The sequence below is a fragment of the Brachycentrus maculatus genome, unplaced genomic scaffold (genome assembly GCF_059751285.1).
Source record: "Brachycentrus maculatus isolate JH-2025_06_01 unplaced genomic scaffold, ASM5975128v1 h1tg000124l, whole genome shotgun sequence".
Taxonomy (NCBI): domain Eukaryota; kingdom Metazoa; phylum Arthropoda; class Insecta; order Trichoptera; family Brachycentridae; genus Brachycentrus; species Brachycentrus maculatus.
Window position 1 is genome coordinate 486,864 of NW_028280877.1, and position 19,879 is coordinate 506,742.

Here is a 19,879-nt window from a genome sequence, read left to right on the forward strand (position 1 = left end):
AAATAAGGATCTTTACATTTTGTGTGAACAAAGCGAACTTATGTTCAAAGCACCAATTTTTGGGGTTTCCATTTCAATTATTTACTAACAACGACAAAAAAATATTTATTTTAAATTAATAAATGTTGATTGCCTAAAACTAACTAAATATACATGTGTGACTGCTATGTGTATAGGCTTATATTATATTACTATGTTTGCATATCAATGTGGGTGTGTTTTAGAAATTAAGGTGTATTTGTGAATACTTTTATATGGATACATATTAAAAACAATACATTAGTATTCTAAATTATATTGCGCTTGCTATGAGAAAGATCATAAGTGCCGAAGAACCGCAAGACTGATTAAAGCATCAATCCAATGCCCCGTGCACTATTTACCGCAAATAATACAAAAGAGATGTGATTTCTTTGTATTATAACTTACGTATTATAATTATCATATCTGCCTGTTAATTTTTCTGGTAAAAATGTATAAAACTTCATTTAAAAAAAATTAATATGAATTTTCATGTTATTTGCTCATTGGATTCAAATTTCCCGGTTCGTCCAATACTTTTCTGAAGGGAACTTGCCAATTATTACTGAGAATGTTCATTTTTCCTAAATAAAAAAGGTGTGTACTTAATTCCGTACATGTTTATTTAAAATGTACTTAAAATTAAACTAAATATGAAATTATATTAATTAATTGAACGCGTATTTAATTTTACATTTGTAAATTGTAACATAATTATATTTGGGTATCTTTGTATACCAAAACTATTTTTTTTAAATTAAAAAGGATTTTGTTAACTTTACCCAGTGACCGTACTAAAATAATTTAAATTTAAGACTTAATTTTTAGTATGTAGTGATTAACAGAAATTTTATATTTTTTTAGAGATGGAATTTTGACTGTCTGGCATTAGCTGTTTGCATAAATGTTAAAATGAAAAATTGTGGCTAAATATTGACCGATCATATGTATAAAATCGTGAGCCACAAAATGCGATTTTGCAGAAGATTTTTAACATTTTTAAAATCAATTTTAACACATCTTATGCAGGAGGCGAGTTTTAATGTAAAATGTCAATACAATTTAAAAAAAAGTTTTAATATTTTGATGCAATCCTCTTTTGTTTTATGCAAGTATTTGGTTGATAAGTTTTTTAAATATATTATTTTCACATACTTATGTAGATGTTCGATCTCCAAGTGCAATATAGCTCAAAACAATTGTTTCCTATATTTACATATGAGGAAGTTACTCGTAAAATCGGCTTATCCCAGTTAAAATATTTGTGTGTAAAAAAAATATATTTCAAATACACCAGGATTCACAATTAACCTCATAAAATACTTCTAAACTAACAAAATGCTGTGTGTCTGTCAATGAAAAGTGATTCACAATTTCCATCTCTAGCTATAATTATGTATTAGTTAGAATAAATTTGAGAATATGATTTTATTTATTTTACGTAGGTATTAAATTGTTAAGAAAATTTCAAGCACAGATGTACATGTATGTAGAGTAATTATTTAATAAAATTTTGTACTTAAAGTTTATATTTATAATAAATAATAAAACCAATGGTTAGACAAGGATATCTTATATTTTACTAGTTTATGAGAAAATGGTGGCAACGCAGATTATTTTTCTTTTTTAGTTGCTACACAATACGAATGTGAATCTGTTGTGGAGGTAATTTTAATCCTTTTGTAGGTTGTTGGTTCTCTTATGTCATTTTTAACATATTTATCTTTGCTTTTTAATTTTTTTATCTTCAAATCATCGTGTCATTTGCCTCAATAGGGTGTTTTCACAGTAGAAATAACATTTTTAATGCACTGAACATTATGATTATGTTTGTTTTCAAACAAGTATTATAATAACGCGGCATTGAGGAACAACAAAGGCCGTGGAAATTTGCCATAGCGTAGCACAATTCAGTCCGTTCTAGAACAATATTTCGAGCAATGTTTAATACAGTTATATTATATCATTGAAGTCTGTTTAAAATTCTTAAAATTAATACAAGAAAAAAATTATCTTGCCAATGAGGTATTTTTATTCGGGATAACATGGAATTTAACATACTCTACATATGAAATAATTTTAAAAGAATCTCTTTGTATTCATACAAGTCTTAGATTTCGATAATTGCGTTTATCGTTTTCTGGTGTTGTCAAGTTTGTAATGTATTGAATCTGATCATGGACCATTTTATCATCTGAGGTGTGATGATTTTTAGGTTGATAAACTAATACCTTATAAGACTGCCTTTTTTGGATATTTTTCATCCGATAAAACTTGCACAAAATGTAAAACGCAACCATAAATCGATATAGGTAGGCGTTGTTAATCAACAATATCAATAAAAGAATTCAAAATTATCAGTGCTTTCTATATTATAAATACAATGCCGTACTGCGAGCATTATACTATTTTTAGATATAAATTTTTTAAGTCATCAGTAATATTTGAATATAATTTTATAGTAATCTAAATGGGAGCATGTTGAATATACATGCATGTTTACATTCAGATTTGAGAATTGACGACATATTTCTCTTACCCTGGTGTTTCTTATTCTATCTCGTAGACTCTTGCCAGATATGCTTCTTAGGGCGCTTGTCCACTACCCGGAATTCCGTGTTTTACCGTCCGGCACGTCAGTTAGCGTTTTAAAATGACGATTGGCTTGTGATTTTGTCCATCTTTCTTCGGATCGGAGCTCTTGATCGGTGCGTCAACACGTTGAGCGTAAATTCCATCACGCTAAACTGTCGTATTCATTTTCATTTTTCAAAACTGGACTGCCGGACGGTCAAATTCCGGGTAGTGGACAATCGCCCTTAGAGTCTTCATTTCTGACACTTAATTCACTGAAGCGAGGCTTGTACTTTTAATATGGGAAGAAATGGTACAACTGAATTCAAATACTGTTTAGGATATATTTTGAGTTTGTAAAGAGCCAACCATTCTTAATTGAATTTTTTGCCATTAACCGTTTTAGTAACAAAAAGTGATCAATCACGTTTCTAGATAGTTCAAATTTTAGTGCTGTCAAAAATGTATGGCACTAAAATGGTTAATATTCCTAAGAAAAAATGTCTCTTATAATTAACCTAAATTATGTTTATCGACACATTTAGGCGGTTCCTTTTGTCATATGTGACTTTTATTTACCCGCCCTATGACACTATGTATAAATAGTATTTTAAAATGCGCGGTGGATTGACGCAGCTATATACAAACATATTATATCATTGTATAGGTTATGAAAAACATATTCCAAAGCTAATATTCTAAATAAATGTGGATAAGTGTAGCTTTTTATATTGCGTATTTACAAATAAAATATACAAGAATGATTACATATCTTTTATTTATAAAATGTCCCCTAATTACTGGAATTTCCGTGATACACCTTTATAATGTGAAAATAAATAAACACTTTATATTTCAGTCTGTTTATTTCAAAAATACTTATCAAAACTTGTTTATAATAATATCTTAACACATTGTTTGCGAGCGGATTTTTTAAAATTAACACTGGCCCTAATTAGTGTGCTAATTAAAGTCATATACTAATCACAAGTAACCGCAAACCCAATTTCAATCTGTACAATGTTTTTTAGTGTCTTGCGCTCTACCAAAGCTTACCTTTATACAACGCTTATAAGCAAGATCAAGACTTACAGTATTTAAAAGCATCTTTTACATATTATAAGTATGTAAAAGACGCTTTGAGTTTCCCTCAAACAATGTGTTAGTAAGTATAATATGTACATGAATAAATTTTAATTGTAAAAATTAATATTTCACATAACATTAACATATCCCGCACATTAAACCCGGCTCCCTTGTCTTGTGTTTTTAGTGGTCTTTTATTAGTCCTCACAGTGATCTATGAGGAAAGTATGACGGAATAGATGTATTAACACACGCCGGACAATACAATTTCGTGTAGTGCACAAGCGCCCTAAGGACGGGAAAGGTATATGTACCCGTTGAGTCGATTGATGCTTAAGGACGGGAAGGGTATTTTGCCTTCTGCATAATTAATTGAATTTGTTTGAAACTTTCCTTGGTATAGGTCCTATTTGGTATAAGTCTCTTGATCTGGAACGGATTAAGGATGTATACCGAGGTTCCACTGTACACAATTAACGAATTCCGTTGCCAGCGGTTTGCAGGCGTAAAAAACACCTATCCGAAATATGTTAATCATCCCATACGCAATCGAAGGATTACTTTCAACCGTAGATTACTACGAACAAAAATGTTTTTTATATTGTCTAAATGAGTTGTCCTATTCACAAGTCTTCAGCCGTGTTGGGGCGTATGGTGATCCTCGAGTAGGGGGAGTCGGGTCCCGGAAGCGTGCGGGGGCTGCGCGGGTCGGGGGGCGCCGGCCACAGCGCGACCAGCCACAGCGCCAGGCCGGCCAGCAGCACGCAGAGCGCCACCAGCGCCAGGCGCGTCAGCCCGCCCAGCGTCACGCTCCAGTGCCGGCACTCCAGCAGCGAGGGGCTCAGCCCCCACAGGGCCAGCCCGCGCATGGCCGGAGGGCGGCTGCAGCTGCAAGGAGACAACCATCAAACAAACAACACCCGAGCAGCGCTTCAAGCAACTGCAGCTTCTACAATGAACACGTTGCAAATATTTTTAGAATGGTAGAAACAGGGGTAGAATGGTGAATGTTCTTCCTCATTCTTCAAACCCTTATCCGCACCCCAATGGTGCATAGGGCACTGCATCATATGAACGCAGTGTTATCTTGACCGTTAACACATGAAGGAAAGGTGATCAGCCCTCCCCTTTAGGTACCAGTCCAGGGTGATATTCAATAAATATTAAGGGTGAGAAAATCACTTATATTTATTTAACCCCCCCCCCCTGGGAATCGAACCCAGGACCTCCAGTATGGTAGCCGAGCGTGCTGACTATTACAGGTGTATAAAAGGATTAGTTGGACCAGCCTATGGCAGGTCTAACTAATTCTAGCTAGGCAGCTCTATTAATACCCAGACATCCATATTCTTCTTCATCTATGTTGAGATGTCAAAATGTAAAAATAATTCCTAAGCGGAGAATTGGATACACTCAAAACGTTGTTACGATGAAATATTCACCTGACAGAATCTTTGTCACTTTCTTTAATATTCAGCTGCAGCAGCCATTTCAAATTGCAGTCGCAATTCCAAGGATTGAATCTGAGATCCAAATTGGTTAGCCGAGAGAACACCGGCAGTAGCTTTTCATCCAGGCTCCTCAATCCTGAGCCCTTGAAGCTTATATCCAGCACCGGAAAATCATACCCTTCTGTCGCCTCGTGCACCGTGTTTACGCCAAACGCATAAGGGCTGAAGGACTTCAAGTTCTTACAGTATTGTAACTCGATCTTCATCAAAGATTTTAAGGGATGAAACGTATGGTTTCCAATTTCTGTTAAATTTTTTAAATCGTTTAAAAAGAGCTCCTTCAGAGCGAGATTATTGACAAAGTCTTTCGCGGACAGGGAAGCGATTCGAGTGTCCGATATGTCGAGGGCTTCCAGGGTAAACGGTAATTTTGGAAGCTGCGTCAAAGGATTACCGGCTAATCGTAGCATTCTCATGTTGTACGCGGATGTGAAGTAGTCCGGGGGCAAATTAGACAAGTTCAAGTAGTTGAGATGTAAATATCTTATGCTCGGATTGATCGAGAGTCCTTCGAGAGAGAATACGTCCGGTACGCCGACGAGAAATTCTCCCAAGTCATTATGATCCAGAGACAGCTGGTCTAGTTTGGGCAGATGTTGAAACGCACGATCTGCGAGTTTTTTCATTTTGTTTGACCGTACATGCAAAATTTCCAGCTTATATACTCCGTGAAAGACGTTCGCTTCCAGAAAAGTGATCTCGTTCTCGGTCAAGTCTAATTCTTTCAAGTTTGGAAGGTCTCGGAACGATCCCGGTTCGATTTTTCGTATCTTGTTTCGGTTGAGGGAAAGAAACGCCATTGTCGGACTGACTAGCGCCGAACTGTAATTTATCTCGGTTAATTCGTTCACTGACAAGTCCAGGCTGTCGGTGAATTCCGGTAATAGCATGTCATCGCTTAAAACCGATATGTTTCTGAAGGAACACCTCACCCCGACGATGAAATAATGGCTACCAAGTGCCGAGACTTCATCGCAGCCACACGCATAGAGAGCATTTGTATCACAGACGTTGATTTTGTCATCCTGTCCGCTAACTGAGAAAATACACAAAACAAAACACGCGGCGTAAACAAATGCGATTTTAGGTGACATTTTTTAAGTGTTTGTCACCATCTTGGGTGTAAGAAATCCGATCTCAGATTGCTAACTAAGCATATTAGATGGTAAGTGCAGTGAGTCAAATGTTATCAGGCAATATAATTAGAGATAAGATACTCCAACATACCTGATATCCTACAGTTAATATAATTAATTCTTGATATCTGCAAATAAATATACTACCTCACCTCATGAAGTGTCCCATGACAGGGGTGGTCAACATCTGATACATGTGCCAGAATTCAGATATAATAAAATAATTGATAGATACAAATTATTATTCTTCTGTTATTTTTTGACATATCATCAAAGATGAAGAAGAATATGGAAGTCTGGGCATTTACGGGGCTGACGACCGTCATAGGCTGGTTTAAGTGATCACTTTACACACATGTAACATTCACCAATTCTACCCATTATTGTGAACCAATTTAGAAACCTTGTTCTTGAATCACTAGAGACATCTATTGGTGAGATGTAAAGAAGCTTTTTATTAAGCAGAAACACTTATTTTACAAGTATTTGGACACACTCAAAATGTTGTAAATATTATTCTTCTGGCCCTTATCTACACCCAATGTTGCATAGGGTACTGAATTTAATTGAAAAATCACAAATCAACCCATTCTTGGGAATTGAAACTGGGACCTTCAGCTCATGATATCGTAAGCAAAACGTGCTAACTACTGCTTCATGAAAACAGATCAAATATTTAATCAAATTACTTTAAAAAAATAAAATTACAATCAACTTCCTTCTATTTTTTGTTTCACTGTTTTGGTTGGAATGTTGGAATCACAATAAATAAATATCTGGCAAAATCCGGCAAATGTAAACCAAATAATCAGATACCGAAAACATTATTAGTGAAATAACAGGTCTAAACATAGGTATAGTAGAAAATTTAATAATTTTTTTCCTAATACATGAAATAATGCAGAAAGAAAATCTCACATACATAATTTAAATGTCTCTGCTATAATTACTTAACTTACAATTTACAACTATAGATGGCACCCTGAAGTTTGTTGAAGTGTTTCTGTCAATTGAAATGTATAAAATATTGAAAATGCGAGTCAAGTGATCACATAAACCAGTCAATGACCTGTAATACAATGACTTATATACATATTCTCGTATCAATAACTTCGTCATAGAGGTAAACATACAAAAAATGTATTTAAAATAAAATTGGACTGATACCCGAAGCACAGGATCGACCATATTGCCTTCAAGAGATTAATACTACGCCAAATTTGATGCCGTGCCCTATGCACCATTGGGATGCAAACAGGGATCAGTTGAAGATAATTCTGTTCAAATATCGGCGATTTTCAGTTGTGCATGTTTTCGGAATGCGCAGAAAATGTACTATATCCCAGCAAAAGCGGCATATTTTTAACTTAATATTTACCCGCTACAGGGCAGAAAGTGTTGTTTTTGCATTTTGAAGAAAAGGTTTTGTTTAATTATTTTTTTTAAATATACATAATATTTTTCAAATGGAGAAAAAACATTCAGGTTTTACATAAAAAGATCTGTTGCACAGTAAAAAGTTCAATTAGTGGCTTGATATTTATTTTTAATACATTGTATTATATTTTTGAACTTTAAAAACAATCTCTTGAAAAATCAAGTTTTTTGATTTATGACGTTGTTGGAAGGAGTGAGCGATATCAGCAATTCAATATGCAATAAATAAAAATGATTTTGCCAAATGTAGAAATTGTTAGATACCCCTGTCCTGAGCTAACTGCTGATAAGGTGAAGTGGATTGTGGGTACTATTTCATCAAAATGACAAATTATTTCCTAGCTAATCAAACTGTGAAGCTGATGAACTGTTAAATGGTTACATAGTGAAATTCTCAAATTTGAATGTAGCAAAAACCCCCCAAATATAACTCTTTGTATTTTTTCATATTTATATTATGTAGTTAATAATGGAAAAAAGGTAGATAAATAGTATTTAATAATATAATTAAAATGTAACTTTGTTTTAAAAAGGAGAAGGTGATTTTAAAACAAAATTACATTTTAATTATAAAATGGAAAATCACAAAGTGCCTCAAATATAAATCATGGTATTTAATAAATTATTATGATATTATCTAAACAATAAATCGTGTTTAAACATATTTTTTTATTGTATATCGTAGTCATACAGGAGAAAGTGACCAAGTGCATTTGTTAACAAAATGTGATCATTGACTATTTGATATCTTACTAGCTTAATATTGCCCTGAAAAAATCCCAAAGCGATTTTAAACTTGGAAGTATAGTATATTGACTTGTTAAAAATGACAAACTGCATTGATGTTTATTTTCTTGCCAAACAAAAGTGACTTAAATGGCCCTTCTGAACTATTTATATTTCGTTAGTTGGTCACTTTCTCCTGTACGACTACGATATAAACCATAAACAATTTATAGAATATTTGTGAAGGTAGGTACTTTGAATTGTTTTGTCAGTCGTGACATTCTTTCATCCATTATGTTAATATTTTTTTCTTAACCCGTAAGCTGCGGATCGCATCTATTGTCGTTTTTTATAGAAGTACCGTTGACTGCGGATCGCATGCATAGTCGTTTTTCTTTACGTACTTATATCAACACCTATGGATAATTTTTTGCACTTAAATTTGGTTCGAGGCATGGATGAATCAGTTCTCTTTGATTGATTGTCATAAAATATCAAAATTATTTTAATTTAGTATCAAGTTTATCGTGAATACTTCCGGTCGGCTCGTGCTCCGCAGATACGACAGCCGCCATACTTTAGGCCGCGAGTCCGTAAATGTTAATATTTTTGTGTAAATACACCATAAAAACATAATAAGTAAAGTGCATTGTGTACTGTGAACATCTATGATGGATATCCGAAAGTTTCACTACAAAAAATAGGCAAAAATATGCTTTTTTTTGTCAAAAATATTGTAATGTAAAATAATCCAGCACGGGACGGAAAGTTTGAAACTCGAAATCGAGCAGCTTAGAGGTTAAAAACCATTATTTAAAAGATGCATTAACAGATATATTAACAGTAAGTTACAAATAATTTAATTAATAAATTATTCACAACCTTTTGGGTGCGTCTAAATCCTTGTTCACAAATTCGAGTTTCTCCCCTTAGGACATTTTGAAGTCTAAGTATTTACAGGGCATAAGGCCTGTAAATACAGGTATTTAGGTATGTAGTTAGTTATAAAATAATACCTAAAATCTTCTTGCTGCCTGTGACTGCGCATTCTTCGCACTGGGATCCTCTAACACCTGAAAAAATGTTAAAAAAGAAGTATCGATTTTGTGTTTTTGATTCTTCTCTGTCTTACTCCTCATTGCTGAAGGTTTATGACCCTGGTCAAAGCAATGACTATTCTCCAGTTATCCCTATGCACCATCGGATGCGGATGAGGGTATGAAGAAGAAGAAGAATAATAAGAATCCACACTAGATATTGCATACGGCATTCATTGTGTTGGATTTTTGTTTTTTTTTTTTAAATTTATATGGACATAAATTGTAAACATTTATTTCAAGAACAATTTTAAACATATAATTTTTTTTGCAGAGACCCACCAAGCCACCTTGTGTGTCTTGTCGGTGGAGTTCTTTTTACATACATTTTTATTTGTTTTTAACCATTTTAACAAAATATATCGCATCGAGCGTTTCTCTATCACGATTTTACCGCATTCGTTGTTTGAATTACGCTGCATATTTGATATATTTTGTCTGTGCTTTTTACATTATTTTCAATTTTGTTACATTCAATGACAATATTCCAACGTGTGGGATAGAAACTATCGATAGCTTGTGAGATGCAAGGTTGACGGAGACAGCAGAAGAGGTCGATATAGAACTTACTGTACTCCCGGCGGGTGATTGGTTGGATCATTGGCTGTCCCACCGCATGCCCAGATCTGATACAGAAGCATCTAGGCTTCCTGACAGATCTGCTCTTGCTAAGCAATTTTTTTTTAACTAAGTTGCGAAATTCATTGAAAATGTGACACAATTTAAATTGTATCCCAATTTTACTGTGAATTTGCATTTAAAAGCTTTCAATATACCTGTCACTGCCAATCTAAATAAATACAAGATTGTAAGTCCATCACCAAATTTTCTAGAAGTACCCCAGTGTAGGCAGTGAAAGCAATTGGTGTTTAGTTAAATTAGTCAGCTAGATCCGATTCCGACTCGACGTTGGCCGGTACACAGACGCCCACAACCCCGACCAGCACAGCAGACAGACACGGAACAGTGCAAAGAAATTTACAGAGAATGGTCAGTCATCGTATTTCCACTCAACCATTATTCATCGACACTATTTCGGATCTATATACATATACTATTTCGGATATATATACATATATACACACATACACATACATTTTTTCTTGATACACGCCTATCACAATCCTAACAAACGATGGACATAAAAAAATAATAATAATAAAGAACAACCCTATCTCACAAGCTGGCACAAAGTCCTAACCACGACACTGAAAGACAACAATAACACAACGCAGTACTTTACACAAAGATAACACCCTTACGATGCAGCACTTTAGATCAAACATCATCATTTAGAAGTGACAAATACAACGTCCGCTCTATCAATTCCACCGCCGAGAGTCGAGGAACGACGCGCCGCCAGACGCGGAGCGGTGCCGGATCCAGCTCTACAAGTTAGTAAGGTTAAATACCTTCACCAATTCCTTTAACGGAAAGAAACAAGCACAAGACGTGAGTTCAGTTCAGCCAGCAGCCATGGAAAATCCCACACTTGCTTCATAAGATCTCAAGTTGAGATCGCTAAGAGAAGTGATTGGATGTTACGCCTTAGTTTCCCCTTAGGGTGTTCCACTTTAATAATTGATCGGATCAGACTGGTCTCACCTTGATGTTGAGCGTGTGTCGGGGGCCGGTCCTCCAGAGCGCCCCTGCCTGGTCCAGCAGCGCGGCCTCGATGGCCAGCAGCACGAGGCACGGCCCGCCTGCGCCCGCGGGGCTGCTAGCGGAGGCCCCCGCCAGCCCCACCAGCAGCTTGCACGAGAAGAAGTCGTGCGCCGGCTTCACGCGCTCCGTGATGGTCAGGAACGGGGCCACCGGCTCGCCCTGGCCAAATTATTAACATAATGAATTTTAAAATCTGAGTAATGCTTAAAAATTGTTAGAAGCCACCACCAAAATGCTGAGAATTTTGAGATAGATGAAGAAGAATATGGAAATCTGGGTATTTACAGGGCTTATGATCTATCATAGGCTGGTTAACCGCTTCATACTTTTTTTTTGCTTACGCACAAAATGCATTCCAATTTTGAATTTTACAATTACTTTTTTGACGATAAATTAGTACAAAATATTGTAGACGTAATTATAAATTAAATGTGTTTAAATTGTTATTTTTTATTTAAAAAGTGGATAAACTTTTTATAAAAAAACTCTACCATTAAGTGGTTAAGGGGTCACTTTACACACGTGCAACATTCACCATTCTACTCATGATTGACAACCACACTGCTCCTATTTTTGGACTCCTACATATAACATAATTCTTATGACAATGTATGCGTGAGTTCACAAGAACCATTTATGGTGGGATTGAAAAAGATAATATTTAGCAGACGCTTTTATTTGGATGTATGCAAGATACTAACCGGATTATTTTAAATACTGGAAAACACCTTAAAATTTGAGTACATAGTGTGGTTGTCAACTATGGGTACATTGGTGAATGTTGCATGTGTGTAAAGTGATCATTTAACCAGCCTATGACAGGTCATAAGCCCTGTAAACACTCAGATTTCCATATTCTTCTTCATACAAGTTGAGATATCGAAAATGCAAAAAAAGACGTATGTATATTGTTTAACTATGAAGAGAGTAGGTTACCTTGGCGTCCGAGGTACGTTGCAAGTGAGCTGTTAGTGTCAGTTGCACCGCTGAAGCTGTTCTGAAAAGACCCGCCTTGGGTCCGCTTTGGATAACTCCTTCAACCTAACAGAAAATATAACCTTTCTTATTTTTATAATCTCAAATCGTGAAAAGTTTCAAAATATTAATTTTGATAAAAAGCATAAGTCAGTATTACCGTGAGATCTACATACTTATTTTTTAATATTTCTTTTTGTCCACCTCTGTAGTGTAATGGTCAGTACGCTCGGCTACCGTTCTGGAGGTCCCGAGTTCGATTACCAGGAAGGGTCAAATAAATATAAGTGATTTTTTCACTATAATATTTATTCAATATTACCTTGGACTGAAGTGGAGGGCTGATCGCTCTTTCATTCATGTGTTTACGATCAAGATAACACTGGGTTTTTATGATGCAGTGCCCTATGCACTATTGGGGTGCGGATAAGGGTAAGAGAGGGATTTCTTTGTCTGCTAGCGACATCTTGTCTATTTCACTCTAATAAATGTGGTAGTACCACAAAGAGAGAGCGGGAGAATTAGATTAATCCGCTTTCATTTGATCCAATTTCTAGCCTCTCTCTTATCTCTTGGCGGCGCTCTGGAAAGGACGTGGAATCTGTAACCCAGCTGGCGGCGAGTTACGAGCTGCGTACTACAATTTCCATACTGGGGTCTTATGGTACCCCGCTCCGGATCACGCGTAATTTTTGAATGATCAGTACGGGAAGGGTTGCTCATCAGTATTGGAGTGCAGGATTGACGGAGAGTGTCTCACCTTGACGGTGAGGTGATGGCCGTGCGGCACGGAGTGGTGGTCCTGGGGCGCGCGCGGCTGCGGGCTGACGGCCAGCCGCACGCTCGTGGACTGCAGCGCCTGGAACAGGAAGCGCGGCAGCGGCAGCGGCGAGCGGCATATCAGCCCCGACTGCCGCCATATCCCCTCCACTTGCTGTAACACATACACATGTACATATGTGGAGGTCCTCACCATAATATTACATTTCCAATATTGCACAAAAAGTCCTTTGAATGCAAATCTGTTCTGTTTACTGCATTCTATCGAAATCTTAATCAAAGTTGCGACAAAACGTGACCAATCCTGTGTTAAACCAATATGAAATCATCAAATTCAAACGATGAATGCGGTAAAATGGTGGATAGAAACGATCAATGCGATCTATTTTTGTATGAAATAAATTCAGGGTGGAAGAAATAGTCCGCCTCCGTAGTGTAATGGTCAGCACGCTCGGCTACCGTTCTGGAGGTCCCGGGTTCGATTCCCAAGGGGGGTAAAAATAAAATATATGTGATTTTTTCACTGTAATATTTATAATATTATAATATTACCATGGACTGGTACCTGAAGCGGAGGGCTGATCACCTTTCCTTCATGTGTACAACCATCATGATAACACTGCGTTTATAAGACACAGTGCCCTATGCACCATTGGTGTGCGGATAAGGGTTTTAGTAGTAGAAGAAATAAACGACACATCCGGGAAAACGATTATTCGAGGAACGATAGATAGAGGTTTCACTGTACATATTTTTATTGGTTCCTTTACCTTGTGTGTGATAATGGGCTTGATATCCTGGGTTTCCACCATCTTGGCAGATATCTCATTGATCTTTTGGCAGGTTGAGATCAAGAGCTGAGACTCCAGGCAGCAATTGGACAGATCTAAAACACAATTGAGATAATTCTTTGTCAAGATAAATACGTATTTATCTTTTAATGGATTTGTTTGTCAAGAACACGTGGACCGATGGGACATACTCTCCCTAGACATTTTTAAATGTCTCTGTTTTAAAATTTGCTTGTTTAAGAGAAAATAAGATATATTATTCTAGACTCAAGGCCATCCTACCAGAAATTGTTTCATAGTATTAATGATAGGTCACTCAGACCTACGAACATAGTCTAAAACTAAAATATTTGCTGAATATGTACTATTTTCTTTACTCGTTTAGTAATGATAACAAAAATATTTGTCATATCAAAAAAGCATTGTCTAGTATTTGAACATAAAAAGAAAATAAGTGCTTTTATACTATATTGTACTTTTTAATAGATTTATATTATCCACTGACACTTCGTGACGGAATTGCATTTTTAATATATTATTAGATTAAAACCAATATTTTTAGCTTTTCCACTTTTTTTATTTGACCAGCGACCGGGTTTCGTCGTTACCGACAGTCTGATGATGTCGGTAACGACGAAACCCGGTCGCTGGTCAAATAAAAAAAGTGGAAAAGCTAAAAATATTGGTTTTAATCTAATAATGTACTTTATTGTACTGTTAGATTAAAATTAAATGAATTAACTCAAAAGCATTTGTTTTTATTTGAAAAACTGTATTGTATCCAAAAATTTTTGAAATATTTTGCAGTTAAAATGATGCAGTTGCCCTGATGACGGGCAATTTTCTAATAAAATTCATTAAAACACACACATTCTTTTATGCAAGGCCTCCAGTGTAGTGATAACAATGTTTCTTTTGTTGCTTTTTTGAGGTCAAGGGATCTTCCATCCCTTGTCACTGTGACCATATTAGGTCTATTGTGACCTCCCTCTATATTACAGCTCACTCCCAAGACATATGTGAGTCATGTAACTCACGACCTGTCTTGGTAGTAGGAGCTTCACCTTCTCGGAGTCCAGTAGAGGTCCTCCAAGGATGTGCTTTGTTTGCGAGCGAATGCGTCACAATTATAGAGCATGTGGGTTAGAATGTTTGGTTAGCGTACGTGATACCTAAAAGCATGCACAAGAATCACAATTGGCATCAACAAGCTGCCTGTCAATTGATAAATGCGTTTGTAGTATCCAGATTCGATTATTGTAACGGTAAATACACGGGTCTACCAAACAATAAAATGACTACTGCAATCGCGTTAAATGTTGCAGCAAGACCAAGTAATAATATGTATGGTAAAAAAATGTGTAAAACAAATAAATAAAATGGATAAATATTACCTTGAGAGTAGATAAAGTCCGGAACAGCCAGATCCTGTAGGCTGGTAGTGGAGACCCTTTCCAGGGATTGTGCCATCAGGGAGCACATCTGCTGCAAGCTGGCAACACAAAACATCAAAATATAGTTACATGATGGGTATTTCACAGTAAAAAAAAATTACGAACTAACCATCACGGCGCTTCGCCGCAAGGGTAGGCAGAGAAAATAGAACGCCACACCATTCTGTATTTGCAAACATTCTTCGCCTCTTCCACGTTCATGCATTTCCTCATACATACCCGCCGATTGTTATGACTCCTAACCTGACCACTTTCAAGTATTTGGCATACCTGATCGTGCCATGTTTTTCTCGGTCTTCCTCTGCTCCTTTTTCCAATTACATTCGCCTCATAAATTTGTTTTACCATTCTTTCTTCACTCATTTGTTCTAAATGTCCAAACCATCTCAACACACCTTTCTTAATTTTATCGATTATGCTTATCTTGCATTCCTTCCTTATTTCACTATTCGAACATCTATCATACATCGTTTTGTCGCACATTCTTCTGAGAGATCGCATTTCGACTGCATTCAGTCTACTTTCATCCTTCTTTTGCCAACTCCATGTTTCACTTCCATACATTAGAGTTGGAACCAGGACTCCGTTGTGCACTGCCAGTTTAGCTTCCGCTGATAGGTTTTTATTTGCTATTACTGATTTCAGTGCACCATTCACTTTGTTCCCAGCATTCACTCTCATTAAAATATTGTTACATGATGGGTATTTCACAGTAACATTAAAAAATTGTTACATGATGGGCATTTCACAGCAAGAAAAAGCAGGCACTCACATCTGTAGATGCTCCAGAGAATTGGGGTCAGCGTCGAAGCTCTGTTGGTAGAGCTTGCAATATCCTTCCGCCAGGGTACGGAGTTCAGCTCCTGCTCTGCGAAGCTGCTGGGTGATGTGGCCACAGCGGAGGAACTCATCACGACTTGTCTAAGTAAAACAGACAAAGTTCTATTTTGACATATCAACATAGGCGAAGAAGAATATGGAATCCTGAGTATTTACAGGTCTTACGACCCATGATAGGCTGGTTTGAGTGAACATTTTACACATATGTAACATTCACCATTCTACCCATGATGGACAACCGCACCACTCAATTATTTTTAACTCATCTTCTGTGGTCTTAATCCTGTGGATTGGTCTGCAGTACCAAATGACACCTCCTTCGCCAATCCGGTCTATTATAAGAAACCCTCTTCAGCTCATCATACATTCAGAACTCATATATATTAATATATATATGTTATATATATATATATATATATATATATATATATATATATATATATATATATATATATATATATATATATATATATATATATATACATATATATATATACATATATATATACATATTTATCATATAATTCACACATTGTTTCATGTGTAAGTTGCCGGGATCATCATACTGCTTCTCTGCAGAGGTAGGAAAAGAGAATAGAATGCCACATCAATCTGTTTACCCCGTGGCGTAGTTGGGTAGACGCTCGACTGCCAAACTAGCGTCGCAGCTTCAATTACAGCTAATTCAAGAAACATTTATTTTCAATTGGTCTGAGTGTTTGTTATGTGTTTTTCACATTTACCTTCCCTATCCTTACTATCCTACCTTCAGACAAGCCTCTAAAAGTAGAGGCTTTGCGGGTTGTTCCTAAAAAAAAAGAAAATAATCTTGAATAGGGAATGTGGCATTACTTGGGCTTGAGACAGGGCGATGGCGGGTGGGGGTTGCGCGCAGTACGCGCGGCACACGGCCAGGACCCTGCCCAGCGCGCCGAGCAGCTCCCCGCGCAGACGCACGTACTCCCACTGGAAGGGGGAGCACTGCCCGCCGGACCAGCCCGCCTGGAAGTACAGAGAAATAATCAATGTCAAATGTATCATTGTTATATGTTCATAGTATGTAATAATAATAAAATAATATAATAACACCCTCATCCGCACCCATGCATAGGGTACTGCTTTATATAAACGCAGTGTTATCTTGATCATTTACACATGAAGGAAAGGTGATCAGCCCTCCGCTTCAGGTACCACCAGTCCAGGGTAATATTGAATAAATATTACAGTGAAAAATTCACTTATATTTATTTGACCCCCCTGGGAATCGAACCCGGGACCTCCAGAACGGTAGCCGAGCGTGCTGACCATTACACTACGGAGGCATGTATGTAATACATGATTCATAAGGCCCAGATCTCAAGTGTTCAAATCAGAATGCGCAGATCCGCACTCAGGGCTTGACCTTAAGCTTGATGTTTTTAAAGAATTTATATTAGACACTTTTTTGTTTTTTAGAATATATATGGGAAATATATTTTAATAAATTGTTTTTAATTATTTACTTTTTAATAACTCTTTTCTTTTCAAAACCATATAATTATTTCGAAGAAAAACTTATTTTTTTCAATGCAAAAACAATGTTTTATGAAAAAAATCATTTACGTAAAATGTTACCTGGATTTAGAGAAAATAAAGTTTATTTTTTGATATCTCATCAAAGATGAAGAAGGATATGGAAGTCTGGGCATTTACGGGGCTGAAGACCGTCATAGGCTGGTTTAAGTGATCACTTTACACACGTGTAACATTCACCAATTCTACCCATTATTGACAACCACACTACTAAAAACTCTTGGAAGTTCTATACATGTATATGAACCAATTTAGAAACATTGTTCTTGAATCACTAGAACTTCATTAGAGACATCTATTGGTGAGATGAAAAGAAGCTTTTTTTATTGAGCAGAAACTCTTTTATAAGCATGTGAGGTCCGAATCCTGGATTATAATCACACACATGAGAAACGCCAGAAAATATCATTTTCATTTTTATTATTTAAGCTTATAATTCGACCAGTTAATTTATTCACAACATTTTAAGTGTGTCCAAATACTATTACAAGTATTTGGACGCACTCAAAATGTTGTTTGTCAAAATAAAGTTTCGTTAGCAATAACCCATAAATTGACAAATGAATTGTATGTGATTCGCAAACCATAAATACTATGAAAGGTATGAAGAGTGGTAGCAGGTCACCTTGAGGGCGGCCATGGCCTGGTGGTAGAGCGTGCCGGCGTGGCGCACGTCCCGCTGCAGCAGGCGCGGCGAGGAGTCCCGCGTGCTGGCCTCCGCGCGCGCCACCAGCTGCAGGGCCCCCAGCCAGTGGTGCGCCAGCTCGCTGCCCGCGCGCCCGCTCACCTGCGACAGGATATCCGCCGCCACGGCGTGCTGCCCGTACCTGCCATGGGGATGAGTACAATGTACCATATATACCATATGAATAGCAGATTTATATATATTTCTGATATTTGAAGATTTTAAGGATAGTGGCAGCCGGTTATAGCGCTTTATTGCGAAACACTAAAAGTTTCTTTGACAAACTTGGTATTTGTTTGATGTGTTTTCGTATTTTTGATCATATGATTCTATGAATGTTTTATGTAGTGTGTTTTTGGTGATTAGTATTTCGTTTATTTGGAGAGGTATTTTCTTGTGTGAAGAATTATAATAATAAAATAATAAAACCCTTATCCGCACCCCAATGGTGCATAGGGCACTGCGTAATATAAACGCAGTGTTATCTTGATCGTTTCCACATGAAGGAAAGGTGATCAGCCCTCCGCTTCAGGTACCAGTCCAGGGTAATATTGAATAAATATGACAGTGAAAAAATCACTTATATTTATTTTACCCCCCTTGGGAATCGAACCCGGGACCTCCAGAACGGTAGCCGAGCGTGCTGACCATTACACTACGGAGGCGGACAAAATTATAATAAAATAATTTATCCTGGCAAAAATTCTTTTTGTTTTTAAATTTCTTGGCTTTTCAATGTTTTCGCACCGTATACGGTGTTTGAAAATGATGCGGAATGCATCGAAACACAGGTCACAATCTCTTTAAGAGCTAAGAATGAGTCCGTTTTTATGTTAATTTGCAAACAAAAAATTTGGAACTAAAATATTGAATGTGCAAAGTCACCTCATAGCAGCCCTGGCGACCCTGAACTGCACCCAGAGGTTGGTGTCAGCGATGGCGGAGTTGACCGTATTCAGCACCTCTTCTGGAACACTGTATCCGGCCACAGATTGGAACACAACGGTGCACAAGAACACTATTATGTCCACATCAACGTTGGATTCATCAGTTCTGAAATGGAACCATAAAAAACAAAGTTTTTATCATAAAATAGTAAAACTACTCCACTTTAACTAACTGAGTAGTCATCACACCGCTTACCGCAGAGGTAGGCAGAGAGAATAGAACACCACACCACTCTGTCTTTGCAAAAATTCATTGTTTGTTCTTCATACATACCTGCCGATTATTCCGGCGAGGTGATTAGTTTTGCCCTCCAGATTCTCGTACATAAATGGGATATATTTGTTGTACAGGTAATATAAGTGACAGAGCTTACAGTAACGAACATGCTACATAACTTCCTAAATTTACTTATTGACAAACTCTTTAAAAACGCCAAAGCCTTAGAGTAAAGTTTAAATTATCTACACATGTATATTGTAGTCATACAGGAGAAAGTGACCAAGTGCATTTTTTACAAAAACGTGATCATCGACTATTTGATATCTTACTAGCTTAATATTGCCCTGAAAAAATTCTAAAGG

The 19,879-nt window shown here is 36.7% G+C and overlaps 1 protein-coding gene across 1 annotated transcript in view; it reads right to left on the minus strand.

The window, feature by feature from the left end:
* Positions 1 to 3,442: 3,442 nt before the first annotated feature.
* Positions 3,443 to 19,879, minus strand: part of defl (Integrator complex subunit 7) — a 28,931-nt gene continuing 12,494 nt past the window's right edge. Inside the window, exons 8-18 of the mRNA XM_088260106.1 lie at positions 19,236 to 19,403; positions 18,291 to 18,492; positions 16,946 to 17,095; positions 16,026 to 16,174; positions 15,194 to 15,291; positions 13,779 to 13,894; positions 12,989 to 13,162; positions 12,190 to 12,294; positions 11,194 to 11,412; positions 9,508 to 9,564; positions 3,443 to 4,569 (exon numbers count right to left, since the gene is read on the minus strand). Coding sequence (XP_088116232.1) covers positions 9,508 to 9,564; positions 11,194 to 11,412; positions 12,190 to 12,294; positions 12,989 to 13,162; positions 13,779 to 13,894; positions 15,194 to 15,291; positions 16,026 to 16,174; positions 16,946 to 17,095; positions 18,291 to 18,492; positions 19,236 to 19,403 — 1,438 coding nt within the window. The 3' untranslated portion in view covers positions 3,443 to 4,569. The remainder of the gene's footprint in view (positions 4,570 to 9,507; positions 9,565 to 11,193; positions 11,413 to 12,189; positions 12,295 to 12,988; positions 13,163 to 13,778; positions 13,895 to 15,193; positions 15,292 to 16,025; positions 16,175 to 16,945; positions 17,096 to 18,290; positions 18,493 to 19,235; positions 19,404 to 19,879) is intronic.